The sequence below is a fragment of the Peromyscus eremicus genome, chromosome 6 (genome assembly GCF_949786415.1).
Source record: "Peromyscus eremicus chromosome 6, PerEre_H2_v1, whole genome shotgun sequence".
NCBI lineage: Eukaryota > Metazoa > Chordata > Mammalia > Rodentia > Cricetidae > Peromyscus > Peromyscus eremicus.
The window spans coordinates 84,436,763-84,463,028 of NC_081421.1; the positions used below are offsets into that span (position 1 = coordinate 84,436,763).

The 26,266-nt window shown below is 34.9% G+C and overlaps 1 protein-coding gene across 1 annotated transcript in view; it reads right to left on the minus strand.

Annotated features, from left to right (window-relative positions):
- Positions 1-818: 818 nt before the first annotated feature.
- Positions 819-26,266, minus strand: part of LOC131913844 (protein transport protein Sec61 subunit gamma-like) — a 34,151-nt gene continuing 8,703 nt past the window's right edge. Inside the window, exon 2 of the mRNA XM_059266609.1 lies at positions 819-1,129. Coding sequence (XP_059122592.1) covers positions 971-1,129 — 159 coding nt within the window. The 3' untranslated portion in view covers positions 819-970. The remainder of the gene's footprint in view (positions 1,130-26,266) is intronic.

The following is a 26,266-nucleotide window of genomic DNA, read 5'->3' on the forward strand; positions in this document are numbered from 1 at the left end:
AGATATAGCTAATATAAGAAAATCTATATACAATAAGTACAATAACCATATACAACATATACAGGGAACAAATACATCAAGAACGTGTAATCCATGAACATGCCTAACAGAAATTTTTGAAGTCTCCAAAAGGATTATGGGCCCACACAATGACAATTCTACCAGGACTATGATAATACCACTAAGCTGACAAACACCACTCAAAGATGGGCTTTGGATTACAAACTGCTTAGGATAATTTCAAGGTGGCTAGCTAAGATGATCCAGCATCACAGACTACTGTTGCCAGGACTTGAGGAAAGCTCTGAACTTTCCCATTTTGCAACTGGAGAACAAATGATACAGCTACCTCTGTGAGGTCTTGACCATTAACCCAAATTTTTATTTTCAGGATTCTCTAAATATGCTGTTACCCCAGACAGCAGAAAGTAATTTTAAGAACATGTTGGCCACATTACCAAGAGACAGGGTGGGTGAATTTTGGTCTTTTAATGGATTATGGATATTTGTCATTGTTTAGGGTGGTTATTTGCAAATTGTTATTGATAATGGTAAAAACAAAAGAGAGTATATGGAAGTGATAGGATAAAAAAGTAGATTGTTGAATCTACTTTTAAAAAGCAACTACTTTTTGAAAATATTTTACATTGGTTTACATTTTGTATATTGATATAACAGTTGAGATTATTTGTGATAGATCTACTCTTCTTCAAAGTATTGTACCTATACAGCTTATTTAATAATGTAACGCAAATTTCTATTCCTTAAAAGTTATTATTATTATTTTTATCTGTCACTAAAATTTAATCAATGTCTGTTATGGAAAAAATGTTTATTTTGTAATTATTTTAATTTAGAAATAGAAAACCTCTTGGGGAGGAGGAAAGAAAAACACAAAGTATACAGGCAACTTTTTACTTCATGAGCTCACACTCTCATTTGTTCACTAGTTCCCACGAAGAGAAAGCAGTCAGCCACCCACAACAATGTTATTAATAGGGATGTGGATCAGTTTCACAAAGAAGCCAATGAATCCCATGATAGCAAATCCTATGGCTGTGGCCATGGTAATCTTCTGGAATTCTTTTCTGTCAGGTTTGGTGCATCTCTTAACCAGCAGAATTGAGTCCTAAGGAGCTATATCCTCTCCTAAGCTACATGTCTCTGCCTTCTCAAACCACCATCCCGCAATCAGCCATGGATCAGGTAATGCAGTTTGTTGAGCCAAGTTGGCAGTTTGGGAACGTTATTATTACTAACTATTTAGGATAATAAAGAAATGTGGGTTAGTAGTTACTCACCTATTACAATAAAACTTGCAGTTACGTTAAGTATGTTTTCAAGGTCAAAAAGAGATCTATTTTAGATAGACAAGTCAGCCTCAAACACTTCAGAGATCTACAGAATATGACATTTAAGATATTTTAATAACATGGGTTCTTCTTTATAACAACGAGACATGTCTGCTCCTGGCAGCACCAATCTATTTCCAGAGAAGATGGTGGGTATCAAAGAAATTCCATATGGAGTTAATTTCTTTGTGACAAAAGTTAGCCATTAGGCAAGAAAATGCTCTTGCCTGGACTGCTGATATATGCTGTCCAATTTCGACAAGCAGTACAGAAAAGAAAGTGACTGCTCAACTTTGTCAAGACAAAGTAGGAAGGCCCTTTAGAATATCCTGCTTCGCAGAAAAGTCTGTCAGAGATTCTAGGCTATTAGGCCAAAGATGGATGCCCCAACCTTACAGAAGAATCTTGGGTGACTGGCAAGACAGCCAGATATTTCTGTCATTTCTCACTTTTGTTGGAAGTCATTTGCTTGCACATCTTGATTACTCAGGTAATATTTTCTTCAGTCTGATGGAGTTGAAGTCTTTGTAATTACAGTTTCCCTTGCTACCTCATTCAGGAAAGAATTTCACTAAAGAGGTGAAAAGTGTATAGGTTGTGAGACATTAAAAGGTAGTTTTAGTAATGCAAGTTAGAATAGAAAGTGAATTAGGTACAACCTTTTGAACTCACCCAGATTTGATAGATAATGGAGTATTTTCTATGAATTTATCAAATATTTATGAACTAGATATTGTTGATGTATTTATTACCTATATATACTGTATATAATTATTGTACTTATTATATATAGTTTCTTATGTCTGTTATAACCATTTTTATTTTAGAGAAAAATGGTGATATTTGTTTGTTCTCTAACAAATAAACCTTGCCTGAAGATGAGAGGGTGGAGCTAGCCATAGTTAACTACAGAGGTCTGGAGGTCTATACAGACAGGAGATAGAAAGTGATTTGGCTGGGCAGAGAGAGGAATATAAGGTGGGCAGAGAGAGCAGCGTGCCCCATTTTTCAGTTGGAGGAGTCATGGAGTTTAGAGGTGACTTGGCTGTTCCTTTACTTCTCTGATCTTTCAGCATTTAGTCTAATATCTGTCTCTTGGTTTTTACTATTAAGATGCATTAGAATTCATGCTACAACAGTGTATCTTTTTAATTTCATTACATAATCCAGTGATAATTGATACCATTACATGTACCATATTTGTCTTAATATTTTAGGTATTTGCTAGTCATCCAAAAACTTGATTTCATCACTTAAATTTTTTTTTTAATTCAAGCCCATCAAATATATACATGGCCTCTATGTTTCTTTGGGATTAGTCATTTATAGTGTTCTTGAATTAAAGTATACAAAGAAGACATTAAGTTAAGTAGCCCATACACTATGATAACTAAACTGCAATAAATTAAAATCAAAGACATTTTATATTGAATTGTCTTTTTTTGTATAAAAGATGGCTTTTAAATAACAGGGTTGTTTTGGAGTTTGTACTTCTTGTTTATTAATCTTGTGGCATTTATTCAGATTAGGAATTCCAAACTTTCATCTTTCTATATAGAAATATTAACTAATGACCCTGATATAATATACTGTTACTTAACTGTTGGTGATAAGACAAAGGGTGATTTCCGTTTGAAACTTCAGGACCAGTGATATGTTCTCTAGTTTATGAGAGTTGTTGACAAGTAAACTTTCCCAAAGTTTCTCATGAGTTAGACTTCCTCCTTCATTTTTCAAATGCACATGTGATTACCATTTAATGTCAATTCATAGTTTTAAGCATCAATAATTTCAGATATTTACATGACTTTGACATGTTTTGGAAAATTGTTTATATTCTTATTGATAGCTCATGTTTATGTTTGATAATTAACTATACCCCTCATTCATATTTTAACAGAACATTTATCCCATTTCTAGTTAATATTTATTGATGTCTTATAACTTAAAAAGTGATTTTTCTATTAATATTTACATCTTTTGAATTGTATTTTGCCCTTAATTTTCAATCACAATCAATAAGAAAAATATTGTTTAAAATTTAGTTTTCACATTAATGTGTAACCAAGTACACAGAAAAATCCATTTGCCTTAATGTCAATCTATACTCCTAATTCTTCCCACCCCCCAACTCCCGTAGCTGAGGACCAAACCCAGGGCCTTGTACTTGCTAGGCAAGCGCTCTACCACTGAGCTAAATCCCCAACCCTGTACTCCTAATTCTTAAAGAAACATATAAATATTTAAATCTAGAATTATCATTGTATTTGATGGAATCAACTTTGCCAGAGTCCAGCTCTGGATGAGGGCAGGGTCTGAAGATGGATGATGCAAGAGTAATGATGGAAGAATCAAACACAGGACACGTCTTAGTTTCATTTTAGGAGAGATGGACAGAGATGAAGCATATGGGAGTCATCCCTGGTAGGACAGGTCTCAGCAGAGGATGTAAGGATTAGCAAGGGAAGGAAGTGAGCCAGGCCATGGTGGTCAGGAGAATCTTGCAGCCTGACTGACTAACAGCCAGAGTGCTTCATTTTATACAGAATTTAGTAAGCAGGGACACATTCATGATGTTCCATAACATCTATCCTAAGTTTTGGTTTTGGACAATATGTCTTGTGTCCTTTTGCTCATCTCTTAGTCATCATCAATAAATTATGATAGAACAGAGTTATCATTTCCAATAATTTTCCTTCAAGTTTTGACATCATTAATAAATAGAGTTATTCTTATTCATTAACCTTATAACCCAATTTTTAAGAATCTATAGGCATATGACATCCTGTTCTCAGGTTGGTAGCTTTGGTTGCTTCAAGGACACTAGACCAAAGTAAAAATCTTCAAGCCACCCTGGACATTTTGTCATGTCTGAAGCAGCATATTATTAACTCTTAATGGTCAGAGTGCCCAGGAAAAACCATCAGGCTAAAGATGATGCAGTTATTATTCAAATTCTGGCATAATACAATGTTTATATCTTTATAGAATTTGTTTATATGTCTAATCCCAACATTCTGTTGTTCTTTGGTCATTTGATACCACAGTGGCTCTGCATGTGCTAACTTTTCTAAGAAAGGGTGGTCCTGATGTCTTATACTTTTGTCATCTTTCCACTTCATAATTTGATCATCAATATGTCTCTGTGTAGGGCAGAGGTATGTGCCACAAAATTATCTGAGTATATAACAGGAAGAGACTTGTAATCTGATTGTGGACAATTCCTCTAGCCCACCAAATCTTGTTGACCTTTTAAAGTTTATTTTGTTTTGAATATCTTGTTCCTGTGTAAGCACAGGGGCAGATGTTTCAAGAATGTCACATAGCCTCATGAAGAGATCTCTGGCTTCATTATGTGTTACAACCCCCAAGGCTTAAGGAAGACCATCAAGTACAAAAGGTTATCCTCCCTAAAAGCTGGGGGAATAGTATGTTCAGGACTGCCTTGAGGAAGCTTATAAGCAGCATTCTTGGGAGAAGATATAAATGATTCATAAGAAAATTTCCATCCATCCAATATACTCAAATTGTACAAAATGTTCCTCAAGTATGCAACAGGTGGAGATGTAAACCAAAGCTGGTACAGCAGCCATCATGTGGTTCAACTCTGCTGGATCTTTGTCAAGCAGCTGTGCTGGCTTTATGACTTCTGCCATTCCATCTAAATGTAGCTGTGCCACAGTTTTTTGTGCATTGTTGTAACAATTTGAACAAGTGATAGTAATTTCCATTTCTTACCCAAATCTGATTAATATCATAAAATAACTTTAATCTATAACATCAGATTCTTTCCCCTAATATTTGGTTTATTTCAACATAAGATTACAAATTCTTTTGTTCTGATCTAACGCTTCTGAGAAATATTTCCTTTGAACTGCACATTGAAACCTCTTGAGAATCAATTGAAGGCTCTTTCTCTCCCCATCTCTCTGTCTCTGTCTCTCTCTTGCCTCCTCTCTCTCTTCTAATTCCTCTTTATAATTACTCCTGTACTTGAATTATTGAAATACAGAATGAAAGCCAGTAAGACTGATCTTCCTTAAGGTATACATAAAAGCAAACAAAACTTGATATTTGCTTAGTTTACAGTTAAATAAAAACATCATGACATTGAGAGGAAGTTGTGCTGTTTAACTTTGTACTTCCCTTTTAAAAATTCTGGTTATGTATTGTTTTGCTACAAATGGAAAGCTATGATATATTTATGTTAAACATCTACTTAGTCTTAGTGTTTAAAAACATGAATGTATTTGATATTAAAGTGAATGTGTATATGTGTATATGCATGGTGCTTATGTGTGGTCACCTGTGTCACTGCATGTGAGGAGGTCAATACAATTCTGCAAAGCCAGTTTGTCTTGGGTCTTGGAGATTGAACTCATGTTTCATGATTGCATGGAAAATACTTTACCTGTGAGCCATGTTGCTAACCTTGTCATTTAATCTCAACAGAACTTTGGGGGAAGATAATGGCCTGTAACTATCATTCAAATAATATAATATCTTTATATCAGAGTGGATATGATTTCAAATAAACATTTAAGGTCTTCATTTACCATGGTCTCCTATTCCTTGTTCTCCCTCTCTGTTATTGATCCAGCTGGGATCTCCCACTCACCCAAGCTCTCTTTCCCTCGACCCTCGCCCTTCACTACCCCCACTCATGTCCAGGCTGTTCATGTAGATCTCATTCCATTTCTCTGTCGTTGGGCGATCCCTGTGTCTTTCTTGGGGTCCTGTTTTCCAGGTAGCCTGCCTGGTGATGTGAGTAGCAGTCCAGTCATCTTTGTTCCACATCTAGTATCCTGTTATGAGTGAGTACATAAATGAAGACCACATGAGAATAGGAAGAAACAAAGTGCTAGAGAGGCCCACAGAAATCCACAAAGATACCCCCACAACAGACTGCTGGCAATGGTCGAGAGACAGTCCGAACTGACCTACTCTGGTGATGGGATGGCCAAACACCCTAATTGTCGTGCTAGAAACCTCATCCAACGACTGAGGGATCTGGATGCAGAGATCCATGACTAGGCCCCAGGTGGATCTCTGGGAGTCCAATTAGCGAGAATGAGGAGGGTTTATATGAGCGAGAATTGTTGAGACCAAGGTCGGATAAAGCACAGAGACAAATAGCCAAACAAACGGAAACACATGAAATATGAACCAATGGCTGAGGGGTCACCAACTGGATCAGGCCCTCTGAGTGGGTGAGACAGTTGATTGGCCTGATCTGTTTGGGAGGCATCCAGGCAGTGGGACCGGGTCCTGTGCTCATTGCATGAGTTGGCTGTTTGAAACCTGGGGCCTATGCAGAGTCCCTTGGCTCGGCATGGGAGGAGGGGACTGGACCTACCTGGACTGAGTCCACCAGGTTGATCTCAGTCTGTGGGGAAGGCTTTGCCCTGGAGGAGATTGGGAATGGGGGGCGGGCTGGGGGGAAGGTGAGGGGGGCTGGGAGGGGGGGAGAACAAGGGAATCTGTGGCTGATATGTAGAACTGAATTGTATCGCAAAATAAAAATTAAAAAAAAAAAAACATTTAAGGTCAAACAACTCACTTGTATTTCCATAGATTCAACCAATTAGAACATGTCTGCTATCTATCTATTGTACACTTTCTTGTATCAGTCCTACCTCTTCAGTGCATTTGCATTTATGTTCTTTTTAGAAGACTTAAGGTTTCACTCCAGGGATCAATGTGTAAAGAAAAGGTCAGGTTCTTGCATTATAGTAAAGTGGAAGTAGCTGATGCTTTGAGTTCACTGGGCTTGTATTTTATACACTTAAATACAAAAAGAAACACAAAAATATATTTTGAAAACAGAATATACTAAATACATATATGTTATTACCCATGCAGAGTTTGACAATTGCACCTATAAACCTGTGAAAATCTTAGCTATTTTTGAATATGTGAAGAAATTGATACTTTCTAAACATTGGAAAATAAAGTTGATTCATAACAAGTAAAATCATTTGCCATTTATGAACTGGAAATAATTATCAGAGTAGTACTCGAGATTAAGTCAAAATTCATATCATTTTTCCTTTCTTACTACAGGGATTTACTAACTTGGGCATCATATTTTTCTAAAGTAAAGAGAAGCCATGAATATTTATATAGCTAGAATATTGCAGTGATGAATACTAACTATTGTTTTATTGTTGTTTTTCTACTTTTTCTTTTGCATGATTATGAACTTTACACTGACTTCTTAGTCCAGTACTTTCATTTGTGCTGAGTTACTCAGGATGTTTCAATTAAAAACAAGTAGGTGCTATTCACCTCTGGCTTTCTATGTAAGTGCTTTCATTTTAATAGGTTCTCACGATTATGTTAAGCCACAGACTGTGTTCCACGTCATTCATATTCAAAGATTTACTTCAAAACATTTTCTAGACTCTATCTTGTTTTGATTTCCCCAGTTGTTTTCATTTTTAACAAGTTTCACCAGTGGAGAGCTTCAGCAGTGTTGGTGATTATCCATGTTCTTCAGTAGGGGTTTCACTAAATATAAACATATTTTCCTAGCTAAAAATTTTAAATCCATGATAATCATTTTGCTTTGTGTACTTTTGACCTCTTATTTTTTTTCTTCATGAAAGATGTCACTGTCTCTTCTATACTGTTTTGACCTTTTTTTGTTTTTCTATCCAATATAATTTTAGTCATAATTGAATCTAAAGTATGCTCACCTCATTCATTATAAATTTGGGAGGAGCCTTTGATTCAATGTTCAAAGTTAACTTTACTCTTTTGAACAAAGTTATAGCTGTGTAACATTTGCTTCTATTTAGTTGGATATGCACAGAATATCGTCTAAAATAGGAGAGAAAACTGTTAACTTTATTTTTATGATTTTTTTAAGAGAAATAGTGTTGGTTGAAGCATGAAGTCTACCACGACCTGTCCTTAGTGCATGAGCTGGCTGTTTGGAACCTGGGGCCTAAGCAGGGACACTTTGTTCAGCCTGGGTGAAGGGAGGAGGGGACTGGACCTGCCTGGACTGAATCTACCAGGCTGAGCTGAATTCCCGGGGAGTCCTTGCCCTGGAGGAGATGGGAATGGGGGAGCTGGGGGGAGAGCTGGGGGGGCAGGAGGAGGGAGGGTAGGGTAATCTGTGGCTGATATGTAAAATTGAATTAAATTATAAAATAAAAAATAATAATAAAGAAGTCTAAAATGATAGTATAATATGTTTATTTACTAATTGAGTTTATTTTTACACTTTGTAAACTGTTTCATTCTCTAATATTTTTACATTTGTTTATATTTAGCATTCAGATTTTAAGGTTATAGAAATATTATTTAATTCACCCAACTCCTATGCAATTTTAATTTTTTATTTACTTCCAAAATACTTTTTCAGTCTAACAATTTTAATAGCATTTAATAGATGTGTTCTGAAATCAGATATGATCATTTTTACATTTACTAAATATGTTTGGTGTCTGTGATGTTTTGGTAAATATTATTTTAAAAATAATGTGCATGGGCATTTGCCTGCATGTACATATATGTACTATATGTGTTCCGGGTCTTGGTAGAAACTAAAAAAGATATTTCTGTTCTACAGTTCATGAATCATTCAACATTCTTGTATAGCTAGAGTTTTCCTGCCTGGCCCACAGTCAGGACAAATCTCTCTCACCTGCCAGTCCCACAGCTGCTCAGACCCAACCAAGTAAACACAGAGACTTATATTGCTTACAAACTGTATGGCCGTGGAAGGCTTCTTGCTAACTGTTCTTATAGCTTAAATTAATCCATTTCCATAAATCTATGCCTTGCCATGTGGCTCATGGCTTACCGGCATCTTCACATACTGTTTGTCATCATGGCAGCTGGCAGTGTCTCCCTGACTCAGCCTTCCACTTCCCAGCTTTATTCTCCTCCTTGTCCCGCCTATACTTCCTGCCTGGCCACTGGCCAATAAGTGATTTATTTATTGACCAATCAGCAACACACTTGACATACAGACCATCTCACAGCATTCTTGTTCATTCCAGAACCCACAAAATTCACTTTTTACCCAAATCTGAATTGTGTTTTGTGATAATTCAGGATTTATATAAGGACATGCCACATTTTTATATTAGGGAACTGGGTGTCCTTTTGTTTTTCCTCACCTTCTCTTGTTAATTTGGAGTAACCACTTACACTTTGACTGCTTGCCTTCCTTCATTGTGTCACCCCAAGAGAGCACCACAGCAACAGAAACAACAGAGAAATAATTTGCGTTTATGTTTACGATCTCAATTCAGTTTTGAAGTAGGTTTGCTGAGTCCCAACGCATAGCGTGTATTTTTGTTTTTGTTTTTGTGTGTTTCCTCTTTCTGCCCTGTGCTTCCATTTGCTAAAACTATAATAATAATCTGAAGTCTACTTGTCTGGAAATTACAAAGTTTTTGCTTTGATTTTAACTTTTCACTCACTCTCATCTTCTATAGTTTCCTTTTTTTTTTTTTTTTTTTTTTTACAAATCTTGAGGGATGTTTTTCACGCGTCCCTACATATCCTAGAATATTCATATTTTCTTCACTCCCTAAAACTTTCTATACACATCAGCTTTCATCATTAGATTTTTATCGTGGTGGAGATCTCTTCCTACCTCATTGGCAAAGGACAAGCTGTGGGTGTCTACTTCAGACTTTGATAGGTTCAGCTGGAAGCCATCCCCGTCCCCAGTAATTCAGCTTTCTTACGAAAAGAGTGCATATGTTCACATCAAGGGCATTTTTGTACTTTCTCCTGCTCCTGGCAGTGAGGGTTTATGGATCTAAGTCATTACATCTCAGACATTATCGAAGGTTATGTAAAGTGATCTAAATAACCAACGTGAGGAATCAGGGCAAGCATCACAGTTTGGAATATTCTGAAGTCACTTCATAGCAGTAGAATGTTATGTTGAGCATTAATAATGCTACCAATAGAAGTTGTGGCTTACGTCCCTCTCACACAGTTATATTGGCTTTATTGTTTTAATGACGGCTTTGTCATGGGATGATGAATATTATATCACAGTTGTGAATTTCTCCAGTTTTGCTTCTTCAGCTTTCTTAGTAAAGTGCTTCATGCTCTCCAGCATTCTTCAGCAAATCCATTTTCCACTTAGCCAGATTCAGTGTCTTTTGCTTCTGTCATTTATGTGATCTTTCCATGATAAGTCTAATTTTTGTTTTAAGAAACTGAAGAATACATATTATACTGTCAACCTTATCTAAATGTGAGGATGCCAGGATATATATATATATATAAACTCAAATATTTACTTGAGTGTTTGTCTGTGTATAGAATGATATGTATGGTTTACCATTTACCATATTTACCATTAATCTTGTAGAATTTACAAGATAGTGTCTCAAGTATAAAGACTCTATCTTAATATTATGCCAAATAATGAGGTTGATAAAATGTTCTCCCAACACAGAAATATAGTAGACTTATATTGTATGTAACTATTTTACTATTAAAAAATCTATTTATTATGAAATTACCTTTATTGTCCTTGGATGTATTTATTGTATGTCTCTGTAACTTTTTGATGTTGAAGAATATCTGTACAATAATCTTCCTTAATTTTTGTTTTGACTATTTTCTCTTTCTTTCATTTCCTCTTTGTCTGTCTCTTTCTGTCACTCAATATTTCTCTGTATGTCTCTCCTAACCTTGTCTTTCTCTCTTTCTCTATTAGATCAGGTCCCTCTATCTAGAACAAGCTGGCTTTGAACTCAAAGAGATCTACCCACCTCTACTTGTACCTGTATCCAGAGTGTTGGGATTAAAGATATGAGTTACCCCATCAACCTATTTATATGACATTTTATAAAGATCTTTAAATAAAGTCAATTTTGAAGACTGAAATTTTTTAGGCTAAAAAAATTGCTAAAGTTAGTCATTATGTCAATAATTTGAAGTTAAGGAGCTAACCACAGAGCAGTTTTCAGAGTGGCTATCAGATTTCAAAGAAAGAGATCTTATTTTTTTCAGAACATACAAGACTTATATTTTAAACACACTTCAATCTTAAGAACTAGGTTTTAAAACTTTCCTTGAACATGCATTTCTTAAAAACTGTTGATGTACCTATAAAAATTAAAGAAAAAACTCTCCTGGCAACTGTTTTTGGCATTGTTAGTGGAGCGGTTTGTGTCTCCTTACTCAACTTCAGTTTCCCCATCTGAACATGTTTCTCATGTGGCAGTTGTCTGTGGGGTGTTGGCAATTCTCCCAAATATCAGATGCTGTAAATACAATCATATTTACATAATAATTTACATATACATCATAAGAAGCAAGAAAGAAAATAACATCCATTTCACTAATTTACATATAATAAAATATTCAAGTTCAGTAAATATTAAATAAAAGTAGGATAATACTATTTTTGATATAATAGTATAAACAGTTTTGAACAACCTGGTCTTTTTTCATACCTTTTAAATCTCTACTACCTGGAAACTGCTTCTTCACTGCCCCTATCCTCTCTCTCCTATTTTCTGAGGAGAATATAAATTTCCTAAAATGGATACAGAAATTTATCTTTTCCAAGGTCACCCTTGTTTTGCTTATTTGGCCATAGTGACTTCTTGAATTCTTAAAGCTCTGGTCAATTATTTCAAAATCAACTGTCAAAGAGATCATAAAATGGCTTACATCATCAATTGTCCGGAGTCTAAACCTTTTATCAGCCCTATTGTTTCTTGTTTAAGAAGATCAAGAAATTACAAGACTTGTATAAAATACTCAGAAAACCCAAGCCCATTTCACATACAATCATGGTGACAGAAGTAGGTTGAATTTGTAAGTACTGAAAAAAAATAAAGTAGTGGATTCTACTGAGATGCTACCACTAAATAAAATCATTTGATTATTCCATGGAATCTTAGTTTCCACAATGACATGAAGCCACCATCATAGAAAATTAATATGGAAATGAGCCAGATTTACTATACATCGTCTATTCACAATTGATATCCACTCTCACCCTTTTTAACTTCACCACTTTGCCTGCCACCCCCTGAGTCTTCTCTCTAAGGTCCTTCAGCTCTACTGTGTTCTCCATGAAACAGATTTTGAAATGAAGTAAACATTCCAAAAAGGATCAAAAGAAAAAAAAAGTGCAAGCACTATAAGCCAAAGAGCCTTTAGCAATGATGTTGGGATTCCAGAGCAATATGATCAGATGGAGGAGTCCGGTGTTGTATAGACATGGCTAGGTCCTTACAATGACTGTAGCTTTGCCATTGATGATAAAAACACCCTTGACTGTACATAGTTCTTTGTCATTGGCTCAGGGACCACCCTGGAAAGAATGTGACCTTGGTTTTTGTGTGGGCATGGATTTAGTAGTTAACAGCTGCAGGCTGTCAGAAATCATCCTTCTCACAGCTGAACGGTGAAACATCCTTGAAAAATAATCTGAATGAACATTTCTCAAATTACATTCTGACAAAATTCAGAAATTGATAGTGTTGTAATTGCCAGTCACAAGGTTTTGTTCTCTTCTTGTGGATTTTTATGATGACCTCAATGTCCATTAGTTATCCTTAGAGGTCATCAATACTTTATTATATTATACCTATATTCTAAGAAACATATTATTGTATGAGGGCAGTGCATAATTCTGTAAATAGGATCAAGGGCAACTTATTTTCCACTAAAATAGATCCATCACATTCCCTCTGTAATTCTCCACCCACATGCCAAAATACTCCTGCCTTTGTTCTACCTTCATTTCGTCTTATGGGGGGGGGACTGTGAACAGATAGTTCTCACAGAGATCCAATACTCTAGACCTATTTCTTTTGCTTACTAAATTTGGAATGGGAGATTTTTTGGATAATTATGTAATAATGTTATATAAATATAAAGATTCTTTATGTTTTGTATTGTTCTGATTTGTACAGCTCAGCACTGAGTAACTTTGAAACATCAATGGAAGCAGAAACATTTCTTCCATTCCTACCTCCTATAGATAGCCATGACCTTGTTTCCTTGAATGCTTTATTTTTCTTTCTCTGTGCTGCTCTTTATTCCTTTCCAGGTGGTTAAGTTGAACTTTGAAAACTTAGTTATATTTTCTCCACTTTCACATGCAGAGTTCAATCAGTCTTTTCTGTTAACTAAAAGATTTAAAATTTAGTGTTTAAACTGATTTTATTATTCCTCGAATTTCTGATGTTCACTTTTTTTAAACTTCAAGACCATGTGCATTCATTTACATGTGTGTTTTAACGCATGCATGGTATTTTTGTATCTTTGAGCATACATATGTATGTATTTTTATGTGGACATGTGTTGTATCTTCATGTGTGTACATACATATATGTGTTTTAATTCAGATGTTTGTGTATGTATGTATATATGTGTGATTTTGTCTGTGGCCATTTTTTTCCACTGTCCATAATGTTCTCTCAGTAATTCAAAACTCAAATTTAATAGCCACTTTCTATATTTTAGCAGTCTCTGTCTTTTTGTAATTGAGTCTGTAAAACTTTGTTTATATATTTCTTAGTGTATGTTTTCTATATAATAAATCCACTCTTTTATTTTTTTGGTCATCAATGAATTTAAATAGATTCTTAGCCATAAGAAAAATGGAGAATAGTTGCATTTATATATTTTTGCTTCATTTTTTGTCATCCATCTGAATATTTACCAAAACTCATTAGCTATATTATTGAAAATATACAAAATGAAGGCTTTTTCAGATGCAGTGAATTTACTTTTCATAGGCAGAGCTTGGTAATTTTTTTTGAAGTTTCCTGCGTGCTCATTTCTCTTTTGTTTCATCAACCACAATAGTATTTTCTTCTGCAATGCTATATTTTGTACCTCCATCTGGGATGACACTGGGGCAGTGACCAAAGTACACATAGAGGCTAAGAAGCATGCATAAGAGATGAGGGGAAATGCATACAAATTCATCCGTGTCTGCGATTCGCTCTGCTCATGTCTAATGTGATTCTGTGTTTAGTGTTCTTGCATCATTGGGATTCTCTGTCATTTGTTCATAAGTGAGTTAAAATTATATCTGTTGTGGATTGTATTAGATACATAATGTTTGGGCTCTTAGAGTACTGATAACTTCCAAATCAAATGAGTAAAATCCTTCCCTTCTTTCACACTATATTTAGTGAGGTTCTGTAACATGAGGAGTATTTCATCCTTTAAAATTTGAAATAATCTATAAATCTGAGGTATGTTTGCCCAAAACTTAAAAACATTGCTTCATATATGACCCATTTTCCTTAAAATAAGATTTCTTCTAGCAAAAATGTTAAAAATATTTAAGTGTTAATAATCTCATTACTGATAAAATATTTATTATTCTGGGTGTTTCTAAAATGAAACATGTTAAAGAGGAAAATTTCACATACTAGGGTCTTCTGAGACACTTGAGCATCATGGGCAATAGCATCTTGATATCACAAAGAATAATTTCTCCTCTCTGCCCATGTGCTTAGGAGCAGCACTGAGGGGGTCAGTTGATACACTTTGCTGCTTCCTGTTTCATCTTGTGGGAAGATGGCCCTTGAACATTAAATAAGAAAATAAAAATAAGAGTTGAAGTTTCAGCTAGGTGATATCTCCTGATCAAATAATAGCTGATGAATAAATCAAAGAAGTGAAGATAAATGTAAACACTTCTAAGGCCCTTGTTTTGAAAGTACCCACATGTGAAGTCATTTCATGCAGGAAAGGGGAGTTCACATAATTAGTAAACAGTCCACTAATTTCTAAAATATTATCCTTGAATATTTTAAATATCTTACAAGGACAGTTTCTACATCATATACCAAAGCTGTTTTGTCAATAGTTTATGTATTTAACTGATACATATTGAGCACCTAAATTGGTTTCAAGGAGTATTCTTAGTGTTTTATGATGCAATTTCCTTTCTTGAGACATAGTATTAATTAACTTTTCAATCTGGCTGATGTTAGCCTCAATTTTTAAAAGGATACTACTTTTTTCCAGGTCATTTGCTACAGAAGAATGGCTTTCTCTTGCTTTCAGGTAAAATAATAAATGGTAAAATTAATTAAATGCCAACTGTGTAATAAGAACTATGCTGAAAACATTCTCTCTATTAATCCTCTCAACAAGCTCATGAGGTATTATAATATCTTCTTCTAGATAAGGGAACAGTGTAATGAGGCTGTGTTACTTCCCTGAAGCTATCTGACCCACAAACATTAGATCCATGTTTGCTCTGACTCTAAACCCATGTGCAGGAGAAAACTACTTTCTACTACCCTCTTAGGTAACAGTAGTCAGGACTCACAAATAAAACTGATAGCTGAGGGATAAGTAAGAGGCATCAAGTAGTTTATTTGCACGTGGAATGTAGACAAACTCAACAACATCAACAACAAAACCTAAAGGAGTTGATACAGTTGTAGTCATATGTACTCTCTTAAGAAATCAATAAATTTATGGAGAAAGGATAAGACAAATGATGAAAGACTTAGGTTTGTTGTATTGGAGTCACTGACTGTTTTTACTGACATGACAAAGTACCTGAGATATGGCAAACTGTAAGAAAAGAAAGTTTTCTAATATTAGTTCTAGAAATTGATTCATTGACACTAACATCTGAATGGGGCTGCCTGTGAAGGATTCATGCTGCCTCCATTCAAGAGAGAAGAGCAGAGGGAATGCTGGCACATTTAGCAGAGCTTGCCTTTGAGAAAAAGGGGCAAGTTGTTATGCTTTTTTCACAACTGACTGTCATGGTTATTGATCCTGTCCCTTGATATCTAACTCACTCATTCCAACTTGATCATTCCTGCATAGGACTAGTCAAGTCTCTCAGAAACACATCTATCTATTGCTAAACAGAGTCCTTTGACAAAATCACTGGCATCACATGTCAATGTCTTTACAATGGACATGAAGACCCCAGCATACGACTTCTGCTATTTAACTTGTAGCCAAATCACAGCCAACGTAAATAAGTATACAAGGTAAACTCATAAAGACAAAAATTATTTTAGGAAACCTTGATTTTCAAAACCAATCTAGTATCTGATTCCTATATCTGGAGATAAGTGTTGGTTTACTCTTCTTGCCCTGGCAGCAGATAAGAGGCTTGTCCTAAAAAGGGGTGTTTATACTGTGTCTTTGGGAAGAAAGGGAGGAGGTAGAGGGGGTTGATGGGTTTTAATTTCTTCTCAGCCTTACCTAATACTGAAGTCAAAAAAAAATGTATTGAGGGTAGGGTGTTGTGACAGGGCTCTCCCACACATAATACTCTATTATATACACAGTCATTTCATAAAATAAATTTTTAATATGTTCCACTTCCAGAATTTTTTTTTTCCCGAGACAGGGTTTCTCTGTGTAGCTTTGCGCCTTTCCTGGAACTCACTTGGTAGCCTAGGCTGGCCTCGAACTCACAGAGATCTGCCTGCCTGTGCCTCCCGAGTGCTGGGATTAAAGGCATGTGCCACCATCGCCCGGCCACTTCCAGAATTCTATGATTACTTCTTTTATATTCAGTGCTATGAAGAGGTGATCCTTTCCTTCCTTACAGGGTTATTCTAGGAAGGTTATTTATATTTCTAACAAAATTTCACTAGGATTTAATTAAACAAGAGTTTTTTTTTAATCTTGTCAACAATAAGACATAAACACCCTCATTTCATAAACAACATGAATTTATTATTGTTCATGCTTCAAAGAACAGTATCAAATTACCAACGATTTTAACCTCTCAGGTATAAACATTGCTGTCATCTTTTGTAACATTTAGTCTGGTATTTTATTCACTTTCTTTTTTTTCTTTCAAACTCCCCCCAAAAATGCAAATATTTTAAGGTCTTAAGAAGTTCTTTATCAATAGTATACCCAAGTGGATAATGTAATGTAAATTCATGTTTCACAGTAACTCCAAAAACATCAAAATTATAAAGCTTTCTGAACTTCCCAGACAGTTGCATTTAAAATGTTATATTTTACTGCCTTTTAAAATTTTGATACTATCAAACTGTACCATTTTATACTAAAAATAATCAAATTCAGTTTACTATTGAATAATTCAGTACATTGGTCATTTATTCTTATGATCCTATTTTCATGTGTGTGTGACTGTGTTTCCCTATGCAGCCATGGCTGGTTTTGAACTCCTTATGCATTCTAAGCTGGATTCAGAAGCAGGGTTCTCTCTGCCTCTACCTCGTAAGTGCTGGGATGAAAGGCATGTGCCAACATAGACAGCCATTCAGTGCCTGTTAATTCAATAATAGTTTTTTTTTTATTCTTTCATGTCACCTTTTTATTTGGTGAAAAAAAACAGAAAATATGTTTTCAGTATTTAAAAATGATGAGTATAAGAACTTTTAGCGTAGAACCTGAATAACAACAGGGATCTCTGAGATATTATCTATACTGTGTATTCTGAATTGAGAAGACTCACTCTGAATTTGTTATATGAGTAAGGAGGGTTCTGTACTCAATAAAAAAAGAAAATAACATGGACTCAAGCATCCATTTCTCTCTAATTCTTGAATGAAGATGTAATGTGACCATCTGCCTCTTGTTCTGCTCCCATACACTCACCCCCACGATTCAGTTTATTTTCAGGAAGTATTAAAATATGCTTTTACCTTTCCTTCAATTAACATGTCAGACATTTTGGCACAGCAGTACAAAAAAGTAACAAGCAACAAAAAGTAAAATCAAGATCCTGTTTCTGAATAAACAATTTTCAATTATCTAAAACGTTTCAGATACCTTAGGAGAATGTGACACCATTTCAGGTGAAAAAATTGTATTTATTTGCCATTAGTGGTTTCTCAGTGGAGTTGAAGGGTTGCTGCTGTATTTCCTGTTTATAGAGGTGTTTTCCCTCAGCATTCATAATTAAAATGCACAAAAGCATATGCAGAATTCCATTATATTTCATTATTAAGATACTAATAGCAATTAGAAATATTAATATATTTTAAGTTACACACACATATACACATATATATATACATATATATATATATATATATATATGTATATATATAGTTAAAATACTTACCTGAGCCAGAAAATGACTTTCTATGTAGTTTATTTTTATAATAATACAATTTATTTAATTTCTGAAAGAACATACATATATTTATCAAATGTTTTTGAATGCTATTTAAAAATTTGTGTGCTTAGGACTACTATTTTACCAGTAAAATTAACTGAAACTCAGCCAGAGAGATGGTTCAGTATTTCAGAGTACTGGCTGCTTTTCCAGAAGTCCAGAGTTCAATTCCCAACATCTACATGGTGGTTCATCACCAACTATCTATAACTAGTCCCATGGGATAGAATGCCCTCTTCTGATGTGCAGACGTACATGCAGGCAAGACATCCATATACATAAAGTCCATAAATTAAGATTCATATTTTAGGAAAATGTAAATTTGCACAGAAAGTTTAGACAGGCATATTAAAATGTGAGGTATTATTTTAGAACAAAAACAAGGGTACTTTCAACTTTGTAGATGATTGTTTAGCAAATCTAATGGAGTTGGAATGCTACATCTTGGAGGGAGGCTCATTGAAACTGATGAAATAAACACCTCACAAGTCTGAGGAAGAATCCGAAATTTAGCAGATTTGAAAGTCTCTTCCTTTAAAAGATTAGTTAAGCAATAAGAGGTACTGAGAAGAATAGACCCTCTGATCTATCCTGGTGCCTGAAAGTTTTGAAGGAAGCTCCAGTAATGTAGCCATCATGAGCTGTTTGATGATTCAACTGCCTTTGAGTCATCTATATTCTTGCAAATAACTTCACCCTTAGTCTCTTATAAGTAATTACCAAAAGTTCATTATTCATTCCTCCCCAGGAAATATCTCACATAACAATAACCAAGAGTTAATAATATAAAACTGGAAATAAATATTTATTGAGCATTGCTTTCTTTGAGCAGAGATCATTAGTTTTAATGCCTCAAATTTGTCTTTAAATTATGATCATACCAAATCCAGCAATTCATTTTGATAGCACTTATTTTATGAACAACCATAATTATACATTTTTGTAATACAGTATACCAACATATTTTTTTTTTCTAATCAAACAACCATTTCAGCTCAGTTGATTCAGAAACATTTGACAAAGTCCATAATCCTTTTGGAAAAAAAATCTTAAAATAAATAATCATTTTTTTCAGCCAAGAAAAGTCATTTGCAACAAGCTCATTGGTAATTTTGCTTTGTTTTAAGGCAAATTTTTCCCCCAAGACGAGGAAATGACAAGGTCATTCCTTTCACATGGTAACCTCTCCTACAAGATCAGTACCTCAATATCTACTCTGTGGACAGTATTCGAAACTCTAACCATGTCAGCCAGGCAAAGAGAACAAATGAAAATGATCCTGAAGAAAAGGGATGAGAAAAGCTATTTCAATTCATTTATGCCATGATTTATTAACAGAGAGCTGTGTGGTATCACTAAATCATTAAACTAGTCTATCATTTTAGTAGTATTGAAAATGTAGTAATGATGTAGCAAAAATATTGGCACTTATATGATATACTAAAATAATTTCATGTCTCTATACTTTAACAAACAGTTCACAAGTGAAACTAAGAAAAAATTTTGGTTTATAACATAGTAATAGAGAGTAATAAATTGAACTATGACTGACAAACTTTATGCTCTGGGAAACAAAATATTGTTGAAGTTATAGAAAACCATGTTACACAATCCATGCCACTTGAGTCCCAAACTCTGGCTAGGAACTGGGAGAGAATGAAGAAAATACAGACACACAGATATACCTACAAGGAAGCAGGGATCAGGTAAGGTTCTATAACCTCCAAAATTAGGAAGCACAGTGCGTTTACTAGGTGCAGGCACAGCACCAAGTTGGAAGTGAGGAATTGCTGGTCTGGAAAGAACGTCTTATAAACGAGCAGCCCTAGGCTGTAAATGCCCAGGAGAAGGAAGCTGTAGTTGCTGATCTTTGTCCTCACTGATCAATCATCCATAAACACTGATACTCGGAACTCATGAGAAAAGCTTTTTCATTCCTATTGAGCCTGAAATGTGTTAGCAACATCTCTGCTAATTTCTCGAGATCCAATTGGTCTTGAAGCCCTCAGAATTAATGTTTACTCGGGATGTACTTTGCTCCTAAAATGCATAGCTGACAATTATAGCTCAAGTTAAGTCTCATACCCTGGGACAAATGGCTGAGATGCATACTTAAAATGTCAAAGTGAACTTGACAGCCAGGTTCCCCTGGAGTCCTTCAGTCACTAGCTGTTACAGGGTCCTCCTGGCTTGCATATTCCCCACTAGTCTGAACTCTCCAGCCCAGCATGCTGGGATGGTCTTTCATGTTTAATCCAGCCATTTTGTTTGCCTGCCCCTTTTGTACCCTTGCCCTCTTGGCTCTTGCACCTGGTTCCCCTCTCTCCTTTCCTCTCCTCTCCCCACATGGCCCGGCTCAGTCAGGGTCATCTTGATTTTGGATTCACCCAAATGTCCCTGTCTGTGCTTTCACTCTGCTTTTGTCTATACCAGACCTAGGAGCAGTCATATCCTTTTTATTTTTACTTTTTTTCATTCACCACATTCATGGATGAGAAGGTTTATCATTATTACATAACTAATTAATCATAATAAAGCTTTGGAGTTCTTTTTGTACATTTTAATCTGATTCTGAGGGTAATTACAAAGGACCCAGAAATGATGAAAATAATCCTGCAAAATCAGAGTAAGTAGGATCACTCCATTTTCTCATCTCAAAACTTATGTGAAAGAAATAGTAATAAAAGCAATGTGGTACTGGAACATGAATAAATATGTTGTTCAATGAAACAGAGAGGAAATGAAAATATTAATATAGTATCACATACATGATTTTCAACAATAAGACAGCAACATGTAAATTGAACATGAAACTCCAAATCATTCCAGATATAAAAGTAACACAAATTAGCAAATCAATATATGCATAAACATTAAAATTTTTAGAACTATTTTAAAAGCAAAGATGAAAAATTTTTAGGGTCGTACATTAAGCAAAGATTCGCACATATAAACCCAAGAGTATGACCCTTAAGTGAAACACTGGATTTTATCAAAACCAGGAGCCATTAAATTCCACTAAATGAAAGAGATAAAAGCCATGCTGAAATGTTTGGGCACCAAAGAATAAATAGTGATGCAGGAATACAACCACTTTGATGTTACTCAACCCTGAAAAGGAAAGAAGTGCTGGTTAATTTGAGAGACAGAAAGCCTAGTCATAACTGGTGAGATGACTCAGCAAGTAGAGACATTTGCCACTGAGTCTGCCAAGCTGAGTCTGATCTCTAGGAGCCATATAATGATTAGTGACTATGTGGCTCCCTCAAATTGTTCTTTCACCTCCACTGACATACTGAGTATGTACACATCCTCACAATAATAAATGTGCACACACACACACACACACACACACACACACGAACTAGACTTAAAATAAAATACACATATTCTATTAAGCAAAAGTATTAAGTCTTTCACACTAAAAAAGAAAGGCATCCAGTGATTTCATTTATGTAGGAAGGAAGAGGAGAGGGCAGTCTTCAGAAATAGAAAAACAATTGCCATTTCATTACAGTGTTTGCCCAAGACATTGTGTCTTTAGAGGGTGGAGTTAGAGTCACAGAGATTTCTTAAAGTCATAAAAATGGCTGTGTAAGACAAGGAAGCCCAAGTCTCTAGAAACTGAATATCTTGAAAGATACTTATTTTAGATACCTGTAATTATAATTAATACTTATTATAATTTTAGATAGAAGTAGCCAATTTAAAAGAATCCACCTTTGAATTTAGAATATGTTGCTGATTTCTGAGCAAGAGAGGTTTAAAAATTATCCATGATTCAATGAAGACAATGCTAGGTTGCTGGTTTTGATTTTGGCCTGCAAATATCATCTATGATCCAGGACCCAAGAACCATGATTTTCTATTACTAAGGCTTTAGGTTTTTATGCTATTGAAATATTCTTGCTCTTATTTCTAGTTTCAAAAGATGTACAGACATGTGTTTTTTAATTGACTTTTACCTTATTTTGATATGACTTACAAATTCAAGATTTATTGCAATCTTGACCAAACAAATATATGAGCATTATCTCCAGTAATGTGTACTTACTTCATCTGTGTATATTACTGTTTTATACTTATTTCAATACCTTGCCATTATAAAGTACTTCTCTTGTAATAGCCATTGAACAATGATCTCTAATAATACCTTTTTTTTCAATTATTTTATTGTGCCACAAACTACCTATATAAGACAACAAACATAATTGACAAATGTTGTCTATTTGGTATTGAGTCATGGAATTCTATCTTGTTTCTTCTCATCAAAAATTCCTAAATCTTCAGAAACAACAATACTATTAGGTCAACAAATGATCCTGCAGTGGTATCTAAGTGTTCAAAAGAAGGGGTGGCACATCTTACACTTTAAATGGGAAGACAACAATAATCAAGATTAATGAGACAAGTACATTAAAAACCAAGTTATAAAGGTTGCATGGAGCTACCTATAGGAAGTCAAAGGGAATGTTCTTTAAAAATTGGAACTATCATGGAATATTTTGTTTACTCTGTCTATGACAATTGCGAGTTTTGCTAGGTATAATAGTCTGGGCTGGCATGCATTGTCTTTTAGTGTCTGCATAATGTCTGTCCAGGACCTTCTGGCTTTCATTGTCTCCATTGAGAAGTCAGGTGTTATTCTGATGGGTTTGCCTTTATATGTTAGTGGGCCTTTTTCCTTTACAGCTCTTAATATTTTTTCTTTATTCTATATGTTTAGTGGTTTGATTATTATATGGTGAGGGGACTTCTTTATTGGATCCAGTCTATTTGGTGTTCTGAAACCTTCTTGTATCTTCATAGGCATTTTCTTCTTTAGGTTGGGAAAGTTTTCTTCTATGATTTTGTTGAATACATTTTCTGTGCCTTTGAGTTGGTATTCTTCTCCTTCTATCCCTATTATTCTTAGGTTTGGTTTTTTTCATGCTTTCCTATATTTCCTGAATATTTTGTGTTATGACTTTTTTGGATTTATTATTTTTTTTGACTGATGAATCTACTTTCTCTATTGTATCCTCCACACCAGAGATTCACTCTTCCATCTCTTGTGTTCTGTTGGTTATGCTTGCATCTATAGTTCCTGTTCCTTTACTCAGATTTTCTATTTCCAACATTCCCTCAGTTTGTGTCTTCTTCATTGCTTCTATTTCAATTTTTAGGTCTTGAACTGTTTCCTTCACTTGTTTAATTGCTTTGTCTTGGTTTTCTTGGCCCTCTTTAAGGGATTTATTAATTTCTTCCAATTTTTTCTTTGTCTTTTCTTCAATTTCTTTAAGGGAATTTTTCATTTCCTCTTTAAAGGCCTCTATCATTTTCTTAAAGTCAATTTTAAGGTTGTTTTCTTCTGCTTCTTCTACGTTGGGATATTCGGGTCTTGCAGATGTAGAACCACTAGGTTCTGGTGGGACCATATTGCTCTTTATGTTATAGAATGTATTCTTGAACTGGCATCTATCTATCTTGATTTTTTGATGAAGAAGCCAAAACTGTACCATGAAAAAAAAGAAAGCATCTTCAACAAATGGTGCTGGCATAACTGGATGTCAACATGTAGAAGATTGCAAATAGATCCATATCTATCACCATGCACAAAACTCAAATCCAAGTAGATCAAAGACCTCAACATAAATCCAGTTACACTGAAGCTGATAGAGGAGAAAGTAGGAAGTAGCCTAGAAAGCATTGACACAGGAGACAACTTCTGAAATATAACACCAGTAGCTCAGACACTGAGAACAATCAAAAATGAGAAGTTCTATAAAGCAAAGAACAGTCAATAAGACAAAATGACAGCCTACAGAATGGGAAAAGCTCTTCACCAACCCCACATCTGACAGAGGGCTGATCTCCAAAATATATAGAGAACTCAAGAAGCTAGACAACAAATTACCAAACAATGCAATTTGTAAAAAGGGGGCTATAGATCTAAACAGATCATTCTCAAAAGAAGAATCACAAATGGCCAAAAGACATTTAAGAAATTGCTCAACATCCTTAGTCATCAGGGAAACACAAATCAAAATGACTCTGAGATACCATCTTACACCTGTCAGAATGGCTAAGATAAAAAACACTGAGGATAGCTTATGTTGGAGAGGATGTAGAACCATGAAAACATTCTTCCACTGGTGGTGGGAATGCAAACTTGTATAGCCACTTTGAAAATCAATATGGCAGTTTCTCAGAAAATTGGGAATTAATCTACCTCAAAACTCAATGATACCACTCTTGGGCATATACCCAAGGGATGCTCTAGCATGCCACAAGGACAGTTGCTTGACAATGTTCATAGCAGCATCATTCATGATAGCCAGAATCTGTAAACCACCAAGATGCCCTTCAACCAAAGAATGGACCAATATGACCAAAACACTTTTGAAACACTTAAAGAAACACAAAAAACAAACAAACAAAAACAACAATTGCTTCTAATCATTGGGCTATGATGGTGGGATTTAAATATGATCAATCCACTTTTAAAACACTTAAAGAACTAATACAAAAAAAAAAAACCCCACAAAAACAACAAAGCTCAGAGTTGGCTTGCTTCTAATGAATGGACTATAAAAGTCATTGTGTGTGTACATGTGTGTGTGTGGGGATATAATCTACTCCTGGAGTTGTGGTTAATATTTTTGAAATTCCAGTAAAGAGTATTATGCAAACTTAATGTGTAAATCAAAGGATATGTTTGAGGTAGTCACCTCATGTGTAAAAGAATGTCTATTGAATGTAAAAAATGGCAAATGTCACAGGGAGATTGTTATTGTACACTTCACTGTTTTAAGAAAGTGGTCACTGTTCTTCCAACTTTTAGAACCCATTGTCCGTTTCATTATAATAAACAACAATATAGAGGAGAAATCCTTCTTCCCCTGAATAAGAGTATACTGCTAGGTGAATGAGCACATAATCACTACTACTTTGAAGGAAATAATTTTCATGCTAAAAGAATACTCATTTTGCTGGGCGGTGGTGGCGCACGCCTTTAATCCCAGCCCTCGGGAGGCAGAGCCAGGTGGATCTCTGTGAGTTCGAGGCCAGCCTGGGCTACCAAGTGAGTTCCAGGAAAGGCACAAAGCTACACAGAGAAACCCTGTCTCAAAAAACAAAAAAAACAAAACAAAAAAAAACAAAAACAAAACAAACAAACAAAAAAGAATACTCATTTTAATTTTGTACCATTAAAAGACTAATATTTGAGATGGACAACCAGAAAAGTCCTATGACCTGCTACCACATTATCATTGCCTCAGTGAGATCTGGTTATGATGGCTCTCTTTATCTCAAGTTATACCAGACTATGCTTACAAACTTTAATGAAAATATTGGTCATTAATTTCTTATGAATACTTTGTTTCATTCTTATATAGTCAAACCGAAATGGAGAACACTGAATGAGCCAAATTACCAAAACACATGCATTTTAAGTATGTAATAGTTTTTTATTAAACTATCACAACATTTTTAAGGCCATATCTTGAGTAAAAATGGTGATACTGTTCCTTAAGAAGCCCATGAGAAGCAGGCACCTCCTGCTTTTCCTAGAGACTCAATCTAGTTTTCTTTTTTTTCCAATTTTTTCAGTTTTATAAATATGTTAAAATATGGACAGATTCAATATTATAAAGCCAAATGTTTATGCTTAAGAAATAAAATTTTATATATTAATATTTTTCATTAAAATGCAAAGATGGTTAGACATTATTTTCTCTCCATTATGAGAGTCTACATCTGAAAAGTATGATTTTTTGGGTAACCTGATAATTTCAACAAAAATGGATTCCGTAGTCCTCTTTTGATCATGGTTTGCACA